We start from the raw sequence: 23730 nt of genomic DNA, 5'->3' as shown, positions 1-23730 counted from the left end.
CTGGGATGGGGCCCAACATCTTTTTAAATAAGCCCTCAAAGTAATTCTGTTGCATGCTAAAGTTTGAGAACTGCTGCTCTAGACCATCATTGTCCAGTAGAAACACAATGTAGGCCACATAGGTAATCTGTAATTTCATAAAAAAGTGTAGTTGATTGAAATGATTTATTTAACTCAATATGTCTAATTTCAATGTGTAATCGATATAAAAAGTTGAGATGTTTTGCATTCTTTTGAAAATGTATGTGCTAAGTCTTCAAAATCCAGTAAGTATTTTATACTTATAGAATCTCTCAATTTGGTCTAGTCACATTTCACATGCTCAATAGCCACATCTTATCTAGTGGCTGCCATATTAGACAATGCATCATGAGACAATTGTAAGCCATTGAAAAGTTTTAATAGGAGGAATGTAGTTAGCAGCTTTATCTCCTTCCACACCTAACATAACATTTACTGGGCACAGAAACTGTTCTGAAATTTCATATACATTTACTGTTTCATTTATTCACAAAAAGTTTGTGGAAGGTATTATCTCAGTTTTAAAGGTATTAAGTTGTCCAAGGGCACACAGCTAGTAAGTGTCACAAGTGTTACAAGGGATAGAGAGAAGAGAACATATTAGAGAAATATTTAGGAGGTAAAATCTGGAAGCAATTGGTAACTGACAATGTGGAAGGCAAGAGAGGGAGAAAGAATTGAGCATGATGCTCAGACTTCCGGTTTGAGAGTCAGAGAACAAGTGGCAATACCAGCAAGTGAATGTGCAGAAACACATTTTTGCAGGGCAGATTATGAGTTTATTTTTACAATTTTAATTTGAAGCTACAGTTGGAAACAGCCTAAAGCTTGGAGAATGGTCTGGACTGGAGTTACAGATTTGGGAATTACCAAAGATCACCCAGAGAGAATATAAAGAGTGTGAGACCCTAGGGAATGCAATACTAGGTCCAGGAAATAGTGGTGTGATGGGTGTGAGGACCCGACAAATGTAGGTGTAATAGCTAGGGGAAAAGAAAATATCAAGAAAAAGGCAATACATAGCACTGAGTTGCAGCCCCTAATTCCTGTAAGATAACAGTGTTCAGTAGATTGGACAGTTAAAAGATCTTTGGCTTGTGAGAGCTATTTCTTTGTAATGATGGGGGTAGAAGCCAGATTATGGGACTGAATGAAATATGTGGAGCAATAGAATATAGTCTTTAGAAACATAAGAGATGCATAGGAAAGGACTTGGATCATAGCTGATTTATTTCATTTTATTTGTTAGCCAATTTTATTGTCTGGTAGGGTGGTGTGCAAAGATTTTGGAATGTGTAACCCTTGAGTGGTCTAAGGTCTAATTCTGAATATGTTGGATGGAGGAGGGTGCTTGTAATAGAATTTTACACCTGCGTAATACAGAAGTCGTTGGTTATTTTATAACTTTTATAAAAGTTGCATAATAATATAACAAGTATTTTATATTGTTTATTGGATTTTTTAAAATTACAAAGGTATTAAACATTTTTTGGAATATCAACAATACAGAGATGAAAAGACTGTCTAGCCTTACTCCCTGAGAAAAGCAACGTTGACCATTTGAACTAATCCTTCTCCTCTTTGCTCTGTCAACATAAAGGCACAATTTTTTGGCGCCAAAGGAAAGGTGACCCGGGCTATTCTTTTTCTTTTCATAGGACTTTTCCCATGCTAAACAGCTCTTTGCTGCTTGTTTGGAGTTGGTAACAGAGTTCTCACCAAAGCTTCGTCAGGTCATGCTGAATGAGATGTTGCTTTTGGATATTCATACACATGAAGCTGGGACAGGGCAGGCAGGAGAGAGACCGCCATCCGACCTTATAAGTAGGGTACGAGGCTATCTGGAAATGAGGCTTCCTGGTAAGACTGGTTCACAAAGACAAATTTCAGAAACTCAGTACTCAGATAATTATGGGGGAAAATTTAAAAGCACATTTATTTGGGTTGGTAATCTTTTTTTTTTTGAAATGAAGTGTGGCTCTGTCACCCAGGCTGGAGTGTAATGGCGTGATCTCGGCCCACTGCAGTCTCTGCCTCCTGGGTTAAAGTGACCCTCCTGCCTCAGCCTCCTCAGTTGCTGAGATTACAGGAACCCGCCGTTATGCCCGGCTAATTTTTGTATTTTTGTAGAGATGGGGTTTCATTATGTTGGCCAGGCTGGTTTTGAACTCCTGACCCCAGGTGATCCACCCTCCTCGCCCTCCCAAAGTGCTGGGATTAGAGGCATGAGCCACTATGCCCGGCTGAGTTTTTATCATCTTTGAAAAAAGTTATTTCACTCGTAAAACAGAATTTGGGTTTGGTGTTCACTTGAGAACGTTGGGAAAAATGAAGGAAACTGTTCGTTTCTGGGATTTCTGTAACAAGGTACCACAAACTGGGTGACTTAAAACAACAGAAATATATTATCTCCCAGTTCTGGAGGCCGGATGTCTGAAGTCAGGATGTCTGCAGGGCTATGCTGCCCCCAAAGGCTCCAAGAAAGACTCCTTGCGTCTTCCTAGCCTCTGGTGACCCAGCAATCTTTGGCTTGTGGCTGCATTGCTCCAGTCTCTGCTGCTGTCTTCACATGGTCTTCTCCCTGTGTATGTCGGTGTTCTCTTCTTATAAGGACACCGGTCATTGGATCTAAGTTCTGCCGTAATCCAGCTGACTTCATCATAGCTAATTACATCTGCAAAGACTATTTCCAAATAAGGTCATGTTCTCAGGTTCCAGATACACATGAATTTTAGGGGATACTTCTACACACTAGAGAAACTATATTGCAATTTCAGGTGTTTGAAAGAATCAAAATGTCCTTGAGTATACAGATTGAAGTTTTATTTCCTCGTTACATCCATAAAATGCCTTCACACTGATTGCCAGTGGGCTAGAAATTCACTTGTGTCTACTTTAGGAACAGATCTTGAGTATTCTAATTGTAAATGTCTTACTATGAAAAGGGGCTTACCATATAAATGATCATCTGTGACACATACAGATCTTTCTTAAAGCGGTTTCTTAGTTTTCTGCTTTAGAAGTATTTAGAGCAATTAAATCATACTGTACACATTTAATAGTATAAACAGTGGAATTGCATTATAAAGGAAGGTGATAGTAATGTGTCAGAACAGAAGCAAGTGCTACTGTCTTGTGTCCTATGGGTTAATTTAATTTCTAATTAAAGTGATTTCCAGCAGGGACATGCAGTTATAGATCATAACTTTTTAGTACCCTATAGAGAGAATGCCTTTGAGCTTTAACACATCAGTGCTCTTAAATATTGTAATGTCTTCATGAGGATTGATCTAATAATATGCTGGCACCAAAGAATGCATGCTGCTGTATACGTGTTTACTTTTTAAAAGTGGAAGGTAGGTTTTCCATACATGGTTTTCTAAAATGAGGAAGAATGTTTAAACCCTAATGTTTGTGGAGTGCTAACTACGTGTCAGGCATTGTTCTAAGCTTCAGGTGCATAACTCATTTAGTCCTCATAGCAGCTCTGTGAAGTAGCTACTGTTTCCTTATCCCCATTTTGTAACTAAGAAACCGAGGTGCAGAGAGGTTGAGAAATTTGCCCACAGTCACACAGGAAGAAACAGAACTATGACTTTACTCCAGCCCAGCTTCGAAGCCTGTGCTCTTCCTCTTTGAAATGGGTGAAAGTTCCTTTAAATCATTAGTCTGTTTGTGCTACCTTTTTGGCTTAACAGTTTGTAGTTCACATCACTTTTTTGGGGATAGGGAGGGTAAAGGACTGATAGCTCTGCATATAATTTTTGTAAACTCTGAACTTACTAAATGTTCAGCAACTTATCCTATAGCTTGTGCTTATAAACAGTATTTAAAATAAGAAGGAGGCTGGGCATGGTGGCTCACGCCTATAATCCCAGAACTTTGGGAGGCCAAGGTGGGCAGATCACTGGAGTCCAGGAGTTCGAGACCAGCCTGGACAACATAGTGAGACCCCATCTCTACAAAAATGCAAAAATTAGCCAGGTGTGGTAGCATTAGCCAGGTGTGGACCTGTGGTCCCAGCTACTTGGGGAGGTTGAGGTGGAAGGATCTCTTGAGCTTGGGAGCTCAAGGCTGCAGTGAGCCATGATCACACCACTGCGCTCCATCCTGGGCGACAGAGCGAGACCCTGTCTCTACAAAATTTTATTTTTGAGACAAGGTCTCACTCTGTTGCCCAGGCTGGTCTCAAACTCCTGGCCTCAAGTGGTCCTCATGCCTTGGCCTCCCAAAGTGTTGGGATTACAAGTGTGAGCCACCATACCCGTCCCATTTTTTTATTCATTTGAAATCTGAGCAAGTATTTGCTTTGTTCTTATTTTAATGTTGTGATGGTAATTCCAACTGTTTTCTTCTTTGCTTTTTAGATATTCCTCTTCGTCAAGTTATAGCTGAGGAATGTGTTGCCTTTATGTTAAACTGGAGGGAAAATGAATACCTTACACTCCAAGTTCCTGCATTTTTGCTTCAGAATAATCCATATGTAAAGGTAGTTAATGTTTAAATAAAAGGATTGTTAGGATGGTATTATTATACTTGTTTCTTTAACTTTATACTACTTTGGGAACTTGTCTAATTTCTGTGATACAAATGATTGGACAAATGCTTGTTGATTTGTAGTTAAAGGATAGTTTTTGATAATTCATGCACTTGACCTTGTTCTAATATTTCTTTCTAATGCTCTATAATTCATGAGCATGTAGTCACAGATTATTTAGTTAACAGATAACACATTGGTGTAATCCTAAGTAATGAGAGATTCACTTTCTTTGCTTTGGTTGCTATAATCACACTCTAGAACTGATGGAGTCCGTCAGGGATTCACTTTTCCTTGTTTCCATTTGAACACTATTCTTCCTTAGAATTTTCCCTTCTAAGTTTGCTATGTCTGAATCTCTAACAGGTTTGCTATTAGTAATTATTCGCCTAGTGAAAGAATTTATTCAGTAAATTGGCAGTAAGTTATTTTGTTGTCTTAATTATATCCTTTGCAACCTAAAATGCTGAGTACAGAAAATATCAAAACTAATAAGAAACTGGAGGTTTTTTCTAAGATTATATCTTTCATGTGTTAATATTATACACACTGTGAGTAAGTACTGGGTTTTTCTCACTTTCTGGTCTTACAGTTAAAAAACAAAGTAGGCTGGGCTCGGTGGCTCACGCCTGTAATCTCAGCACTTTGGGAGGCCAAAACATGTGGATCACAAGGTCAGGAGTTTGAGACCAGCCTGGCCAATATGGTGAAACCCTGTCTCTACTAAAAATAAAAAATTAGCCAGGTGTGGTGGCAGGCGCCTGTAGTCCTAGCTACTCAGAAGGCTGAGGCAGGATAATCGTTTGAACCTGGGAGGCAGAGTTTGCTGTGAGCCAAGATGGCGCCATTGCATTCCAGCCTGGGCAACAAGAGTGAAACTGCATCTCAAAAAAACAACAACAAAAACAAAAACCCCAAAAAACAAAGTAAAACATGTAGTGATTTAACATTATAAGTCCCTCTCTCCTTTTTGGGTATATTTGGTGCTTCAGATTTTCTCATTATTTTTAATTGTTCCTATTACCTTATGTTATTCTTCTTTGTTTGTCTCAACTTGTCTAGTAATACAAAATCCTTTAAATCGGCCGGGTGCAGTGGCTCACGCCTGTAATCCCAGCACTTTGGGAGGCCGAGACGGGCAGATCACGAGGTCAGGAGATCAAGACCACCCTGGCTAACACGGTGAAACCCCGTCTACTAAAAATACAAAAAAAATTAGCTGGGCGTAGTGGCGGGTGCCTGTAGTCCCAGCTACTCGGGAGGCTGAGGCAGGAGAATGGCGTGAACCTGGGAGGCGGATCTTGCAGTGAGCCTAGATCGCGCCACTGGACTCCAGCCTGTGCGACAGAGCGAGACTTGGTGTCAAAAAAAAAAAAAAAAAAAAAAAAAAAAATCCTTTAAATCTGTGTTTATCTGGGAACTCTTGTAAAACTGTACCACTTTGTAACATTTGTGTTTGGTTACTTGTTTCTTCCTTCATATTTCATGCATGTCCTTTTAAAAAATGAGCTCATTTCATTTTAACCTTTCTGTATTTATTGAGAGTTTATTGATTTCTTCAGTTTTTTCCTCCCTTTTTGTTATCTTTTTTTTTTTTTTTGAGACAGAGTCTTGCTCTGTCGCCCAGGCTGGAGTGCAGTGGCGTGATCGCAGCTCACTGCAAGCTCTGCCTCCTGGGTTCACGCCATTCTCCTGCCTCAGCCTCCAGAGTAGCTGGGACTACAGGCACCCACCACCACGCCTGGCTAAATTTTTGTATTTTTAGTGGAGACAGGGTTTTACCGTGTTAGCCAGGATGGTCTCAATCTCCTGACCTCGTGATCTGCCCGCCTTGGCCTCCCAAAGTGCTGGGATTGCAGGCGTGAGCCATCGAGCCTGGCCCTTTTTTTTTTTTTTTTTTTTTTTTGAGATGGAGTTTCACTCTTGTTGCCCAGGCTGGCGTGCAATGGCACGATCTTGGCTCACCGCAACCTCTGCCTCCCGGATTCAAGCAATTCTCCTGCCTCAGGCCCCCGAGTAGCTGGGATTACAGGCACGCACCACCACACCTGGCTAATTTTGTATTTTTAGTAGAGATGAGGTTTCTCAATGTTAATCAGGCGGATCTCAACTCCCGACCTCAGGTGATCCGCCCACCTCGGCCTCCCAAAGTGCTGGGATTACAGGCGTGAACCACTGCGCCCGGCCCAGCCCTTTTTGTTATCTTTACACTTGCTCGTGAAAATTGCCATACTTGAATTATCCTTTTCTTTGAAATTTCAGATATTGAATCGTATCTATCTCTTCTTTTTTTTTGGAGACTGAGTCCCCCTCTGTCACCCAGGCTGGAGTGCATTGGCGCAATCTCGCCTCATTGCAACCTCCACCTCCCAGTTTCAACCCATTCTTGTGCCTCAGCCTCCCAAGTAGCTGGGATTACAGGCGTGCACCACCACACCCGGGTAGTTTTTTTTTGTTTTGTATTTTTAATAGAGACCGGGTTTTGCCATGGCTGGTCTAGAACTCCTGACCTCAGGTGATCCACCCGCCTGGGCCTCCCAAAGTGCTGGGATTACAGGCATAAGCCACCGCGCCTGGCCTGAATCATTTCTGTCTCTTTAGTGAACTTTCTGGCATGTGAGTTCTTAATATCTTGGGCACTTGTCTCATTATGCACACCAGTGTTTTCTTAGCCTTTAAGAAAATCAGATGAGGGAACCATTGTGTTCCAAGGTTACTGTCATTTACACTTAGAATCATAGCTTGTCACTGAGTGCAAAGATGGTATAGTAACTCTTCTGTTTACCTCTGGCAGTGAATTCTGTGGAGCTGTGCACCAGGAGAGATAGTCATGTGTTTGTGTAATGAATGCTTGAGGGTCTGCGATGTGTAGGGACACAGGAAATTGTTTTGTTGGTTGCCTAACTCTGGGAGAGGCTGTCTCACTGCTTCCTGCAGTTCCCCTGATCTGGTCCAAAAGGAGGAAGGATGTGTGGTAACTTTGCGAAAGAATTGTCACTTAGGTGTCTCCTCATATGTCATCTGGTTAGGGTTTTGTGTGCCACCTTCCATACATAATTGGTCTCTCACTGCCTTGTTAATGTCAAGGAAAAAGGAATTAGAGAAAGAAGTTTAGAATGAGGGATTGTGTTTTGAAAAAAAATACAATCTGAATCAGTTTCCACACTTCCAATCTGGTGTGGAATACACCACACACACGCACACACGTGTAGGAAAAAGTCTGAAAGGATGTTAACAGCCATTGTCTCTGGATAATGGGATATTAGGTGATTTTAATGTTTTCTATTCTGTTACATAGGAACATATTTTCCTACTCATATATAATCACAAATAGGAACAGAAAATTCTTAAGCATGTCACTAAAATATACCCTTTTGAAATAATATAAAACTGTCTAGTCTGCCCCTTGGATCAGAGTGGGTGGCAGTGTCACATAATGGAAAGGGCACAGGTTATAGGCACTTGGATGATAAGAGCCTAGGTAGTAGTAGAGGGGATTGGCAACCACAGTGGTGCTAGTATAGGCTAAAACCTTAGGTTGTTCATGTGGCCTCCCAGGCTTCTTAAGGTATGCATGCTTCTCCTCCTCCAGGTGCAGCTCCCCTGCCCCTTGGCGTTCCAGCCCTGTGCTGGCAGCACCAGCGTGCCCACGCCATGTTTCCATTCTGCACCTGTGCACACGCTGTTTGTCACATGAGCCAGGATGTCCTTCCCACCTTTGCGTGTTTGTGTGATTTCTCTGATGCTTTCCCATATTCTTTTCTCTGTAAATGAGTAAATCACTTCCTCTTCTTGCTTCCTTTGTACCGTTGTACTGATCCTGCTACTGCTGTATTGTTGACGTATTTCTTTTGTTGTGTTTATGCTGAATAATAAGTTATTTATCCAGTTGTCTTCTCTATAAGGCAATGAACTGCTTCAGGGCAGTTAATTTTTATGTTGTACTTTCCATGATGCCCACCACATAGTAGCTGCTCAAGAATGTTTGTGGAATTCAATTGATTTGGGGCCTTAGACTTTGAAAATTTTTTAAATTAAATTTATGTAATAAATTCAGTGACCTAAAGCATATGATCCCTGACAACAGACGATGAATTTGAGCTAAGGGCTACAGTAGCCCTGACATTACATTGCAGTGAATAGCTGCATGTATTGTGATTCCATTTGTCAGGGAAGAGTATTTTAGGTGAGCTTGCAGGATGAAATATCCTGCTAGGCCATTGGTCCATGTCCATTCACCTAGTATACCGGGTTTTTATGTTATTCTCACGAGCTTTGGAAAGCCACAGTGCTCTTGTTAATTTTCTCAGGCGTGATCGCAGAGTTGTGGTTATGGAGAAGAATGTCGTCGTCCTTAGAAGATGTATGTGAAAGTATTTAGGGATGAAATATTGTGTCTCACTTAGTTTAATATGGTTTAACAAACAATTTATGTAGATATATAAAGCAAACATGGCAGAATAGTCACAATGTGTCAGGTATTTATTGAACTTTTTTAAAATTTTTCTGTTTGAAATTTTTCATAACAAAAAAAGTAGAGGAAAAACCACCAATTTTTGTCTTTGTCTTTGTCGCAATCTTGCCACCTCCTTAAAAAAGCTGCCTTAAGCAGTAGGGACCCCTAGAAAATTTTCTAGGTCCATTTTAAGTAGAAACCAGGGGTTCCTGATGGATTTGAAATTATCCTTGCTACTGCACCCTCTACAAGAGCCATGGAGTGTAAAAGTTAATAAGAACAAGGATAAAGGGGCCCAATTCTGAATGTGGCCAGATGCTGTGGCTCACACCTGTAATCTCAGCACTTTGGTAGGCTGAGGCAGATAGATCACTTGAGGCCAGGAGTTCGAGACCATCCTGGCCAACATGGTGAAACCCCGTCTCTACTAAAAATACAAAAATTAGCCAGGCATGGTAACACATGCCTGTAATTCCAGCTACTCAGGAGGCTGAGGCACAAGAATCGTTTGAGCCTGGGAGGCGGAGGTTGCAGTGAGCCAAGATCACACCACTGCACTCCAGCCTGGGTGCAGAGCAAGACCCTGCCTCCAAAAAAAAAAAAAAGAAAAGAAAAGAAATTCTGAATTTATTGTAAGTCGATCTTTCTCTGTCTTTTGCTTTTAGCTTTTCCTCTCTTTATTTCTGGGTCCTCCCTACATCTTAGGTCATTGAGGCTGCTTTTATTCATACCAGTCACTTTGTGTAACCTGTCCTGCCTTAATTCTACCTCCTCAGATGAGCAGTAGCTCCATTCCCAGTTGCTACCAATTTTCTTAGAGAAAAATTGCTTTAAATCTGTATCCCTTAATTCTGCCAACTTCAGTTTCCTTATTCCTTTCCTTATTTTTTTCATTGAAACAGTTTTTTTTTAGTTATTAAAAGTTGTATGTGCACGAGGGAGAGAGAGAAATCTGAGCACTATTTTAATCTCACCCCCTGGGCTTTTACTACAGTTAACATCTTGGTGTATGCCTTCCATTACACTTTTTTTTTCCCCTATGTAACGTGGGATCATACTATGTGTATTTAGCAACTCGTTTTTTTTTTCCACTTAATAAATCACCTATCTCTTTGCATTGTCTCATTTTCGTTTTCACTAGACTATAATTGTTCAGAGACAAAGTTCGTATGCTCGAACCAGAGGATCTTTCTCAGATTCAGATCTGTCAGTACACAATGAGCCCTAAACTCCTCAAAGGCTGTACAGAATGCACAGCATAAAATAACTGTGCTTAGTATGTTTGGACAGTCATTCCATCTTCCTCCAGTGTGTCTTGATAATGGAACTGATGTGCACAACATTACAGATTATCTTTTGTGTATTTTGTTTTTCATGTTTTAGCTTGGACAGCTTTTAGCAGCTACATGCAAAGAACTTCCAGGCCCTAAAGAAAGTAGACGGACTGCCAAAGACCTTTGGGAAGTTGTTGTTCAAATCTGTAGTGTGTCCAGTCAGCACAAACGAGGAAATGATGGCAGAGTTAGTTTAATAAAACAGAGGGAATCTACGTTAGGTATCATGTATCGGTATGTATTGGTATGTTTCTGTCAGTTGTGTTTGAGTTCTTAATATTTATCCTATTTATACTATTAACCTATTAAAGGTTGATTTCAAGAACATCAGCTTTTATTCTGTATATCATAAAGTTGGACAATCTTACAAGTTCTGTAGTACTTGTCTGTGATGAGCCTGTCTGCCTTGGCTACCTTTGGAAAGATCTTTTGTTTATATGTCATTTTAAGAAACTATTAATCATTTAATCAACTGGAATTCAAAATCAGTAGTATTTAAGGTTGGATAGTATTGAAGACTTCACATGTGATTGAAACAGGGAAGAAATGTTACTAGGTTAGTATGACAATAGAATATTACATTCCTTTTCACACTTGCAGAATTGGAGCATTAAGAATAAACCTTCACCTATAATTTACTTTCTTGATTTTATTTTTTATTTCTAATATTAAATGTGTATTCAAAAATTTTTGTTTTGTAGGAGTGAACTGCTTTCTTTTATCAAAAAATTACGAGTAAGTTTTATTAAAAATTGCTCTAATTACTATTGCTGGTTTTTGTAGAATATGACTAAAAATTATTGGGTACTTCAAATACTGACTAAATTATTATTTGTTTTTTAATTTTTTTTTTAAGGGACAGAGTCTTGATCTGTCACCCAAGCTGGAGTGCTGAGGTGTGATCGTAACTCACTGCATCTTCTAATTCTTGAGGTTAAGCAGTCCTCCGGCCTCAGCCTTCTGAGGAACTGGGACTACAGGCACATGTCACCATGCCCAGCTAATTTTTTGTAGCGATGAGGTCTCCCCTTGTTGCCCAGGCTAGTTTCTAACTCCTGGTCTCAAATTATCCTCCCTTCTTGGCCTCTCACAGTGCTGGGATTACAGGTGTTAGCCACCTGGCCTGGCCTCTGGTTAAATTATTAAAGTGACCTGTTAATGTGCTTTTCTTCAGGGATCATTATTGGTGGGTGGGATATTCTGATTGGTAAAGTTTGTTTTGCATTTACTTTACCATGTTTTAGTGAACGGAGCAGGTATTTCTTTAAATTGTAAAGAAGTCTTCATAATAGGGGCTAGATGTGTGAAGCCTGGCTTTAATTTTTGTTTAGTAGGATCAATGTCATATTTATTTATTGGACATAACCTAGGTTTCACTTTTTGAACATTATTTTAAGGGATAAAAAGTTACTTGAGAGTCATGTGAGGAGTTGAGCTTGGAGATAGCACCATAAGCCAAATATTTAAATATGCTAATTTTATGTATATTATGTGCTATGATCCACACCCCGCCCCTACATGCGATTAAAAAGTTGATTTTTAGTGTGCTAAAGCACGTGCTAAAACAGATGCTAAATTTTAAAAAGGCAAGGGTCTTTTAAAATGCTTAATGTCTGTGAGGTTGACAGGAGAAATATTAAATAAATAAATATACACACACTGTTTTAGGATTCTGTGTTTTCTTATAGGAACCACTCATTTTGACTATTATTTTATCACTCTTTGTGAAACTTCACAATGTTCGGGTAAGTATTTCATAATTTCATTTAAAAAAATTTGAAAGAAATTTATTTGTAAATCACACCTTTTTTCTTTTTCTTTTTAAAGGAGGACATTGTGAATGATATTACAGCTGAACACATTTCTATTTGGCCATCTTCCATTCCCAAGTAAGTAGTGGTATAGCTTTTATTTTATTAATTGAGTTATGTATTTGGAAACCATTCTGACTAGTATAGATACCCTTAGATAATTTTATTAAAGGGCCAGAAATCTAAGATTCTACAGTCTTTGTGTTTCTCTAATAATCTTGCTATAAATTGTGGATAAGGCATAACCCTTTTTTTTTTTTTTTTCTTTGAGGCAGAGTCTCACTGTGTTGCCCAGGCTGGAATGCAGTGGTACAATTTCTGCTCACTGCAACCTCTGCCTCTCAGGTTCAAGTGATTCTCATGCCTCAGACTCCCAAATAGCTGGGATTACAGGCACCCACCACCATGCCTGGCTAATTTTTGTATTTTTAGTAGAGACGTAGTTTTGCCATGTTGGCCAGGCTGGTCTCAAACTCCTGACGTCAAGTGATCTGCCCGTCTCAGCCTCCCAAAGTGCTGGGATTACAGGCAAGAGCTACCACACCTGGCCCAGCATAACTCTTAAGTAGGAGTTAAGATTTATCAGCCTTGGAACAGAAGATATAAGTGGTCCTGATTGTCAGTAGAATTGGAAAATTGGGGTCAATGAAAGAATGACTTGCTGTCAGATTTCCAGCATCTTATTTCTTTTACAAGTATCCATTTGAAAGTGATTTGTTTTTTTCATAATTTTTTGTATGTCTCATCTAATGCTGCCGTTGTCAAAAGGCTCCCAATCTCTTTTAGTTGCTGTAGGAACTAAACTTCTTTAATGACTGAGAAATATTCCCTTTTGCATGCACTACCTGAGAATCACAGTAAGATGATGGGGACTTTTTTTAGGGGAGGAAAAAGGGTTCATTTACTTGAAGAAATCACGTACATTTTTCTTTTCCCACACATAGCAACTTCTCATGTAGGGGAATCCATTTGTTTCCTCACAAATGTTTTTCCTCCCTGTCCTCCCTCTCAGTCTTCTTAGTTTGTGCTTGTCCAAGCCTTATGTTATTACTCTTAGTGGCATCTTTGAAGAAGAAAAGATTTCGATACATAGGCAAGCTGATAATAGAATAATAGTAAAGAATTTGTTTCCATCTCAACCTTAGAGATTGGAAAAGCTCTCTGTCTCATCCAGGGATTTGGAGGGTCAGAGCAGGTGAGTGCCCCTGCCCTCCACTTACTGAGGCTTATTTCCCAAGGGAGCACCATGCTGCATGAAGCACATGTGCATGCTCCACAGCATTTGAACTGCAGAGTCCGTCGTCCTGTGTTTCTGATTTTTATATAAAATCTGTTTTTAGATACCAATTCAAGAATCCGGTAGAGACAGTTTTTCTTTTCTTTTCTCTTTTCTTTTTTTGTTTCTTTTCTTTTTTATTTTTTTTTTTTTTAAGACATCGCGTTGCTCTGTCACCCAGGCTGGAGTGCAGTGGCGAGATCTCAGCTCCCTGCAACCTACGCCTGCGAGGTTCAAGCGATTCTTATGCCTCAGCCTCCCAAGTATCTGGGATTACAGGTGCATGCCACCACCCCCAGCTATTTATTTGTATTTTTAGTAGAGATGGGGTTTCACCATGTTTCCCAGGCTGGTCTTGAACCCCTAGCCTCTAGAGATCCACCCACCTTGGCCTCCTAGAGCTCTGGAATTATAGGCGTGAGCCACCATGCCTGCCTAGTTTTGGATTTTTTTTTTTTTTCTGAGACAGAATTTCGCTTTTGTTGCCCAGGCTGGAGTGCAATGGCGCAATCTCGGCTCACCGCATCCTCTGCCTCCCCGATTGAAGCGATTCTCCTGCCTCAGGCTCCCGAGTACCGAGTACATGTGCCACCACACTCGGCGAATTTTGTGTTTTTAGTAGAGATGGGTTTCTCCATGTTGGTCAGGCTGGTCCCAAACTCCTGACCTCAGGTGATCTGCACACCTCAGCCTCCCAAAGTGCTAGGATTACAGGTGTGAGCCACCATGGCCAGCCCCATTTTGCATTTTTTAATTGGTGGTTTCAGTGGTTGTGTTTTTGTTTTTTTGAGTTTTTTTTTTTTTTTTTTTTGAGACAGAGTCTAACTCTGTCACTCAAGCTGGAGTGCAGTGGTACGATCTTGGCTTACTGCAACCTCCACCTTCTGGGTTTGAGCAATTCTCCACCCTCAGCCTCCTGAGTGGCTGGGACTACAGGCGTGTGCCACCACACCTGGCTTTTATTTTTATTTATTTATTTTTATTTTTATTTTTTGAGACGGAGTCTCGCTGTGTTGCCCAGGCTGGAGTGCAGTGGCATGATCTCAGCTCACTGCAACCTCCACCTCCCGGGTTCAAGCAATTCTCCTGCCTCAGCCTCCTGAGTAGCTGGGATTACAGGCATGTGCCACCACACACAGCTAATTTTTGTATTTTTAGTAGAGATGAGGTTTCACCATGTTGGTCAGGTTGGTCTCGAACTCCTGACCTTGTGATCTGCCTGCCTCGGCCTCCCAAAGTGCTGGGATTACAGATATGAGCCACTGCACCCCACCTAATGGTTGTGTTTTTTAGCCTCTGTAGTATTACCTCTGTGGCCTAAGTTTAGACTGTAATGATTGGTTTCCAGCGTGTTTATAAATGAGGCGAAAGAATTGTTGACCCTAGGGGCTCTGGGTCAGACTCACGGGGTTTGAGCTCCAGCCTTTTCACTTAGAGGTATATGCCCTTCAATAAGTTGCTTTCTGTGCCATGTTCCCCATCTCTAAAATAGTACCTGCCTCAGAATTGTGAGGATGAAATAATACATTTTTATTTATTTATTTATTTATTTATTTATTTATTTGTTTTTTGAGATGGAGTCTTGCTATGTCACCCAGGCTGGCGTGCAGTAGCACGATCTCAGCTCACTGCAAGCTCTGCCTCCCAGGTTCACGCCATTCTCCTGCCTCAGCCTCCTGAGTAGCTGGGACTACAGGCGCCCACCACCACGCCTGGCTAATTTTTTGTATTTTTAATAGAGACGGGGTTTCACCATATTAGCCAGGATGATCTCGGTCTCCTGACCTCGTGATCCGCCCACCTCGGCCTCCCAAAGTACTGGTATTACAGGCATGAGCCATGGCACCTGGTCTGAAATAATACATTTTCTAAGCTAGATATTTAGAATAAAGACTAGTACATAGTAGGCTTAACTATTATCTTCATGATGAAAATACTTTAAATTGACCCAGAGAAAACAAAATATGACTAAATGTTTGACTAGAGAAAAGTATTTCTCCTGAGGAGGACTCTTTATTGATTCCAAGAATAGTGGGAATGGCACTGGATTGAAGATTAAGTTTTTAAAACCAACTATTTGATATATAGAATTCTTACACTTGTAACATTTTGTAAATGTCTGTAAAATTATAAGCCAGTTTAACTTATATAACTATCTACGTTTAAATAAATAATTGACTATTTGCTAATAATCCCACAATTCGTTTTCCACTGTACTGGGCACTGGTGAGTTAGGGTAAACTGTAACCCCTCAGAGCAACAGAAGTACCTTGTCTAAATTCACCTTGTAAATGATAGAGCCATGTGTCTGAATCCACAGCCTGTATTCTCTACCCTTGTGCTTTACTGCTCTTAGGAGGTGGGAGCAGTTAGCAGTTTTTTGGGTGCCAGCCTCGCTTTTCTCTTCACAGTTCCATCTTCTGACTCTGTACCTGAAGGTGTCCACATTTAGCCAGGCTCGCAGTACTCTTCTTGATTCTTGGGGGCTGCCAAATGCACTGATGTGATATACTTGGACATCCAGCCCCTGACCCCATTAGGCCCCTGAAACATCTTGAGGGAAGTCAGTAACTCCTGCAAGAAGGCTTAAGGTTGATGTAAGGCCACATGGCAACATTGTCAGTGTCTGAGTCCTTGATTTTTATGTGACTTCTCATAGATAACAGAACTTAAAAATCATTTGGAGGCCAGGTGCGGTGGCTCAGGACTGTAATCCCAGCACTGGGAGGCTGAGATGGGCAGATTGGCTGAGGCCAGGAGTTTGAGACCAGCCTGGCCAACATAGTGAAACCCCGTTTCTACTAAAAATACAAAAAAAAAAAAAAAATTAGCTGGGTGTGGTGGTGAGTGCCTGTAATCCCAGCTACTCAGGAGGCTGAGGCAGAGGAATCGCTTGAACCCAGGAGGCGGAGGTTGCAGTGAGCTGAGATTGTGCCACCGCATTCCAACCTGGGTGACAGAGTGAGACTCCGTCTCAAACAAAAAATGATGATAATAATTTGGGGAAATTTTATGAGTCTCTTTTGTTGCCCATAAATTGTGCTAAAAGCAGAGATAAGGGTTTTATCTTACTACTTCTATATACTTTAAACATTTGTAAAAGAGGCAAATACACTTTCTTGGTGCAGCCTTGTCTACCTTTGACATTTTGAAGAGAAGAGAACAAAAATCAGATTGTTTTCAGCCCCTCATAAAAGTTAGCCCATCACACTTTCTTAGACTTAGTTGTGTTGATAGTTCTTATAATACATTTACTCCTAGTATTGAGCATTATATTTATGTTCACCTGAATCTTGGCTGAGTTTTTGTTTTTAATAAATACATGCATGGAATTTAAAGTTGACTTTTAAAATAGAGATTAATGTTATGTATCTTTCCTTTTAGCCTCCAGTCTGTGGACTTTGAAGCTGTGGCAATCACAGTGAAAGAGCTAGTTCGATATACACTCAGTATAAATCCAAATAACCATTCCTGGTTAATTATCCAGGCAGATATTTACTTTGGTAAGTGAGATGTTTAGTTGCTTTGTGTTTGTTTTTATAGCACTTTTTGAAGTGAAAGTAAATATATAACCTATTTTATTTCAATACTTGTTTTGTTGAGATTTACTTGTCTTTAGTAAAATTAAAGCAGTAAAAGTATTTGTACTTTTTTTTAGTGTAGAACCTTTGGTTCAGATGCTTTTAATTTTATGTTGACTACTTTTATTCTCTTTTTTAAAAGAACAGTGAATTTTTTTTTTTTTTTTTTTTTTGTGATGGAGTCTCATTCTGTCGCCCAGGCTGGAGTAAAGTGGCATGATCTTGGCTCACTGCAACCTCCGCCTCCCGGGTTCAAGCGATTCTCCTGCCTCAGCCTCCCAAGTAGCTGGGATTATAGGCACCCACGACCATGCCTGGCTAATTTTTGTATTTTTAGTAGATACGGGTTTTCGCCATGTTGGCCAGGCTGATCTTGAATGCCTGACCTCAGGTAATCTGCCCGCCTCGGCCTCCCAAAGTGTTAGGATTACAGGCGTGAGCCCCTGTGCCCAGCATGAATTTTTTAAATCTAATTAATTGGTAAAACATCTTTAAAGGAGAATGAAGTTTTCTTTTTAAAATGCTATTTAGAGATTCTAAAATCTCTGCAGGTACAGTTGATCATTATTTTTATTCTTGGAGATAGATCCTAACTCTCCCCATTACTCCTCTGATGGATTATATGTGATAAGGTTTTCCCACTTGTTACGAAACTTTCAATGCTTCTATTACTCTACAGATCAAATAAAATTTCTGACTAGAATCATTTCAGAATCTGTGTTTTAGGAGTTGGTTTTTAATTTTTAAGATTTTTTCCTATCATGCTTGTTTCCTAATGAGTTGAATTTTTTAAAGGGAAAGTTCAAGATATGAAGATAAAAGGGATAGTGTGCTGAACACCCATGGGTCTACCACCCAGCTACTAATTAACAGTAATTAGCTCATGGCCAGTCTTGTTTCACGTGTCCCCTTTCCCACATCATTCCTCTCTCTTCTGGATTATTTTGATGCAAATGCTGATTTTAATACTCATTTCCACCCCAGCCCCCAAAAGAAGCTATCAGTTTCTCGATATCTATCAAGTTCAAGATATCAGCTTGATAGCTGTCAATTTCTTGATATACTGATTCTGAACTACTTCACAAAATCATAATTTGTTTCTAGTTTGGACATTTGGGAAATAAAATCTCCAGCTACCAAATTCTGTACTAGGACATTTGGCAAGAAATATGAATTAACATTTTATTTCTAGATCTGTGGTTAGAATCTGCTTTTGTTAACTTATGAAGTTGCACCTGACTCTTAACAAAGGAATCCCTGTTTTTCAACTGTTACCTCTAATAACTTATGTCTGTTTTTCTGTTTCAGCAACGAATCAGTATTCAGCAGCTCTTCACTATTACCTCCAGGCAGGAGCTGTGTGTTCTGACTTCTTTAACAAGGCTGTGCCCCCTGATGTTTATACAGACCAGGTAAATTGTTTTCATGGGCTGGCTGGCTTCTTGCCTACCTGTATATGTTCTTCCTGGGCCCCCTTTTGGCTGAACTTACCCATTTCCTTGTAATGTGATCGTAAGTCCCAGGTTCATGGCTCTAGAACACATTGCTCTGCGTATTTTCATTGTCCTTATTTCTAGCACCTATTGCTGTCCTGATTCCCCCAGAACACCTCAAATTCAACTTGTCCAAACTGATTTGTGTCTGTCTTTACCATAAAGTAATAAACTCCTAATACACTCCTAATAAATTCACCTGCCCTTTCAAAAACAAAAAAAACCCCTGCAAAATACTAAACATTTTTGTTTAACCATTTGAGTTGTTCAAGCCCAAACCCTGACCATCATTTTTGGCTTTTTTCTTTACTGACCCTCCTGCCACCATCCAGTTAGCTCTCAAATCATATGGATTCTATCTCCTAAATCCCTATTTTTTTCCTTAATTTCTTTGGTATATATTTAAGATATACAGAATAATGTTTTAATATACACAGTGAGATGATTACTACAGTCAAACAAAAAAACATATCCGTTGCCTTCCTTACCCATTTTTTGTGATAAGAGCACCTAAAATCTACTCTTAGCAATTTTTAGTATACATTACAGTATAATGAATTCTAGTCCTCATACTGTATATCAGCTTGCTAGACTTTTTCTAATTGCAAATTTGTGCCCTTTGACCTACTTCTTCCCATTTCTTCCCCATTCCTGCACCTGGTGTCAAATTTTGTCCATTTTTTTTTTGATATGCGTTGCTATTTCCTCTGATGTAGGCTACCAGTATCATAACTTAAATGATATTTAAAAAATACTTATAATGGCTTTCAAAATAAGATTGAACATTTATTAGATTTTTGGGTTTTTTTTTTATAGCACTTTTAAGTTCACAGCAAAATTGAATAAAAGGTACAGAGTTCCCATATACTCCCTGTTCCTCCACACACAGCTTCCTCTTTTGACATCCCATACCAGAGTGGCACATTTGTTACAATCCATGTTAGCTGTTTTTTGAAAATAATGAGAATTTTGCTTTTGTAGGTAATAAAACGAATGATAAAATGTTGTTCTTTGCTGAATTGCCACACACAGGTTAGTTTATAATATTATGAAGTTGTTCAATTTTTTATGTATGTTAGAGTTTATAATAAATACAAAGCATTGAACTGGAAATCAGCTTTTATTTTCCATATCAGAATCACTTAGGGTGTGTAAGAATTTGGCATGTTCTTTAAATTTTTTTTAATAGTTTATAGAATGTCAACTAAAATGAAAGTATGAATTAAAAACATTGACCTTTAAACCTCCTAAGTGGGAAAAAAGCATTTTTCAAGTTTTTAAAGATACTTTAGATTAGAAATGTGCATTAGTCATTAGGCAAATGCAAATCAAAACCATGAGATACCACTTCCTATCCACTGGGATGGCTGTAATCTAAAGATATTTAAAAACAAATGTTGGTGAGGATGTGGGGAAATTGGCACCCTCATATGTTGCTGGTGGGAATATAAAATGGTGTAGCATCAAAATGGTGTAGACTCAGGAAAACAGTTTCCCAGTTCCTCAAAAAGGTAAACATAAGAATTACTATATGACCCAGCAGTTTCACTCCTAGGTGTATACCCAAGAGAATTGAAAACATATGTCCACAGAAAAAGTTGTACACAAGTGTTCACAGCAACATCATTCATAATAGCCAAAAAGTAGAAACAACCCTAATGTCCATCAAATGATGAATGACTGAACACAATGCAGCATATCTATGCAATGAAATATTATTCAGCCACAGAAAGGAATGAGTTACTGTTGCGTGATACAGCATGGGTGAACCTTGAAAGAGTATGCTAAGTGAAAGAAGCTAGAATCAAAAGGCTACATAGTCTATGATTCCATTCATATGAAATGTTCAGAGTAGGCAGATGTATGGAGACAAAGTAAATTAGTGGTTATCAGAGGCTTGAGGTGAGAGGGAATGGAGAGTGACTGCTAATGGACTTTTTTGGGGGAAGTAATGAAAATGTTTTGAAATTACAGAGTGGTCGTGGTTGTACAACTTGGTGAATATACCAGAAACCACCAGATTGGGTACTTTAAGAGGGTAACTTTTATGGTTTCTGAATTAAATCAATAAAAACTATTTTTTAAAGAGATGAACATGATGACCTGAGTGAAATGTTTTCTATGTTAAGCAGACTGGCAGCCTAAATTTTTCCAAAATGAGCGTCTATACTTGCCAGCTATGAAAGGTTTAATTGCACACTCTGTATGTCCTTGAATGTCATGACACTTTGGCTTGGCAGTTTTCCACCCCCTTCAGTTTTCTGAACTGGCTTTTTGCCAGCTTCTCATTCAAACAAACCTCTAAATATTTGTGGTTTAGGTCACTGATGAAGAGAATATTGGTCAGACAGACACGTGTATAAAGGTTTTTGAAATTAAAATTGGATGGAATCCATAAATATGAGCTGATTCAATATGATCTATAAGGCTTCTTAAAGAATATATTCTTCATATAAGAATAATTCAAGATTACCCTGTAAAACCAAGCTTTCATTACATGAAACCATTTTTAAATCTTTGTTAATGTAGGTGGCCATTTTATGTCAGTTCCTCAGAGAAATTGACTACAAAACAGCGTTTAAATCTCTGCAAGAACAAAACAGGTATGAATAATTTTTCAAAAATAATGAGGTCAACATTTTTCTGCTTAAGAAGTAACTGAATTCTGTCTTTCAGTCATGATGCTATGGACTCCTACTACGACTACATATGGGATGTTACCATTTTGGAATACTTGACTTGTATCCGTTCATCAATGTGTGTGATGTTAGAATGATCCATTTTTATAATGAAATATTTAATATTGTATATTTTCCAAATCAAAACTGAAAATGAGTTGAGATTCTCTCATTATATTTAATACTATCAGATTTATTTTCCTTAACTGATTCATTAGATCTTCATCATAAAAGAGGAGAAACAGATAAAAGACAAATTGCAGTAAGTTACCTTATGCCTTTCTTCAGTGGTATAGTTTCCAGAATATTAAACAATTGTTAAGATGTGAACCAACAAAAAATAGATTTTGTGTACCTAGTTACTGCCAGAATTTTATTATCAGCGTTTACTTTATAAAAGATCTTTTTTTCATAATTTTAACTGTTCCATGTCATTATATATTATTTTCAAATGTTAGATCATGTCATTTCTCTGTCCCAAACCTTCCAATGGCTTCTCATCTCACACAAAGTTAAAAGTCTTACAATGGCTTTATAAGGCTCTATACACCTTGACCTCTAGCCTGTCCATCTGACTTTTCCTCCTTGCTAATTTCTGCTACACCAGTACCCCTCCTGTTCTTTGAACAAGCCAAGAACATTGACCACCTAAGGGCCTTTGAAATTTTCTCTTCCAAGAACATCCAACTTCCCTCAGATCTCTCAATCATCCTTTCCTGATCATCTTATAAAGTAACAATTTCTGCTTCCCTTTTCCCTCCAGTACTCTTATTCTCATTTCTTTTTACATTTTTCTCCAGAAACTTATCAACATCTAACATACTGTATATTTTCCTAATATCTATTTCCCCAGGAGGGTAAGGACTTGTTTTGTCATAGTTGGTCCCTAGAATGGTGCCTGGCACATATTAGGTGCCCCAGAATCACTGATTAGTTGAACTCTATCTAAATTTGATGTATGGGCCAAAACATTTTAAATTGTATGGCCGTATTTACTTGTCTAACATTTACTGCAGCAGTATCACCACAGATCTTTTCTTTGCTCTTTCACTTATATTAATTTTTAAAAATGCCATTTATTAAGGGTCTTTTAAACTTTGTACTTGGACTAAAATGTATGCCCGTTGTTTAGAAGAAACAGAATAATAACAGCACTTAAAAAAGGAAAAAGAACATGAAGGCCAGTTCCACTTGATTGGAGGCAATTCATTCTCCCTTTTCTAATTTACCTTGGGCTGGAAGGCAATATTGAAAAATTTTCCTAGCTCCTTTTTGCTATTTCCAAACCACTTCTACTGGTATCATTTTTTGAGACCCTTATCCTTCATACCTTACTTCCTTACTAGCTCACGTAAGCATCTGGTTGTTCCTCTACATGTGTCAAAAGACGTGATGAATTTACCTGTCACCCTGAGCTTTACAAGTCCTTGCCAGCCTCAGATCTATGGAGTGTTATTTTTACTCTGTACCAGCCACTCACACCCAAAGCCATGTCTTACTGTCAGGCACAATTGTTCTACATTAGATCTTATACTGCAACCCACTCTCTGCCCATAACCTATCTTTCTGTTACTTCCTGGCTCCTGAGCCCCTCATGATCAGTGGGATGTTGAGGTTTGTGACTTTTTTTTTTCCCAGTCATTCCCTTCCATCTTCCCTTCTCTACTCATCTCAAGTACGACAAATACTATTCTGCACACTGAGAGATACCGATTCAGTTGGTCTGAAGTGGAACCCTGGAATCGAATTGTTAAGTTTCCCGGGTAGTCTGATGATGAACCAGGCTTGGGAACCCCTGCTATGATGGAACTACTCTTGATCAGTATTTTTAGCATCTTCACTTTATCCTTTACCTCACCTGGGAAAGCCCTAGCCCTGCATAAGTTCAGAAACTTACGTGTTTTATTTTCTTGGGCTACTGAGACTGTTGGAAAAAGTCCTACAACTGGTGCCACTGCCAAACCAGTCTCCAACCTTATTTGGCCCGTCAGCTTTTTTGTTTTACCTGCCACTAGTTCGGTAGTCCACATTCTCTTCGTGGACTCTAATTTTTAGACTTTCCTGTTTCAGCCCCTGTCCTCTCTCTACTTTTTCCATACTCAGTAACTTCTTTACCTCTTCTGTGCTTGAGATATACCAGTGAAGACAGGCCAGGCTCTGTCCTCATGGATGTTAGAGTCTTGGGAATGGTGACCTTGTGAGTGCTAGCTTACAATTCCTATTTCATTCGCTGCTTCCTGCCTTTAAAATCTACAGCTGTACTCATTGTTAAGCCCACTATGCAGCCCATAAGAGGTTATACTACTCTTTGATGAAGGCAAATTTTTATGCTTTGAATTCTCTCCCCCTCAATAACTTTTTAATGAGTTAGTTGATTTCCTATATAGTCAACCTCTCCCATAGTCTATACAATATTTCATCTTAATACAAGTTTTTGTTGTCTATGCCTCCACCTCCAGCCCCCTCATCCCTCTCTGCCTAGCTTTTGAAGCTCTTCAAGCCAGCAATTTGATTTCTGCCATCACCGTTCTTTTCTCTCAAGA

General features: G+C 39.3%; 1 protein-coding gene across 1 annotated transcript in view; it reads left to right on the top strand.

Moving 5' to 3' along the window:
- Positions 1 to 23730, top strand: part of INTS8 (integrator complex subunit 8) — a 57868-nt gene that overhangs the window by 32416 nt on the left and 1722 nt on the right. The window contains exons 15-26 of the mRNA XM_003268361.4: positions 1680 to 1881; positions 4389 to 4510; positions 10398 to 10582; positions 11050 to 11083; positions 12037 to 12093; positions 12176 to 12237; positions 16820 to 16938; positions 18325 to 18428; positions 19491 to 19541; positions 21039 to 21112; positions 21186 to 21250; positions 21406 to 21449. Of these exons, the coding sequence (XP_003268409.3) occupies positions 1680 to 1881; positions 4389 to 4510; positions 10398 to 10582; positions 11050 to 11083; positions 12037 to 12093; positions 12176 to 12237; positions 16820 to 16938; positions 18325 to 18428; positions 19491 to 19541; positions 21039 to 21112; positions 21186 to 21250; positions 21406 to 21449 (1119 nt within the window). The remainder of the gene's footprint in view (positions 1 to 1679; positions 1882 to 4388; positions 4511 to 10397; positions 10583 to 11049; positions 11084 to 12036; positions 12094 to 12175; positions 12238 to 16819; positions 16939 to 18324; positions 18429 to 19490; positions 19542 to 21038; positions 21113 to 21185; positions 21251 to 21405; positions 21450 to 23730) is intronic.

Source organism: Nomascus leucogenys, chromosome 16 (assembly GCF_006542625.1).
Source record: "Nomascus leucogenys isolate Asia chromosome 16, Asia_NLE_v1, whole genome shotgun sequence".
Lineage (NCBI taxonomy): Eukaryota > Metazoa > Chordata > Mammalia > Primates > Hylobatidae > Nomascus > Nomascus leucogenys.
This window is presented reverse-complemented; position numbering and strand designations above follow the sequence as displayed.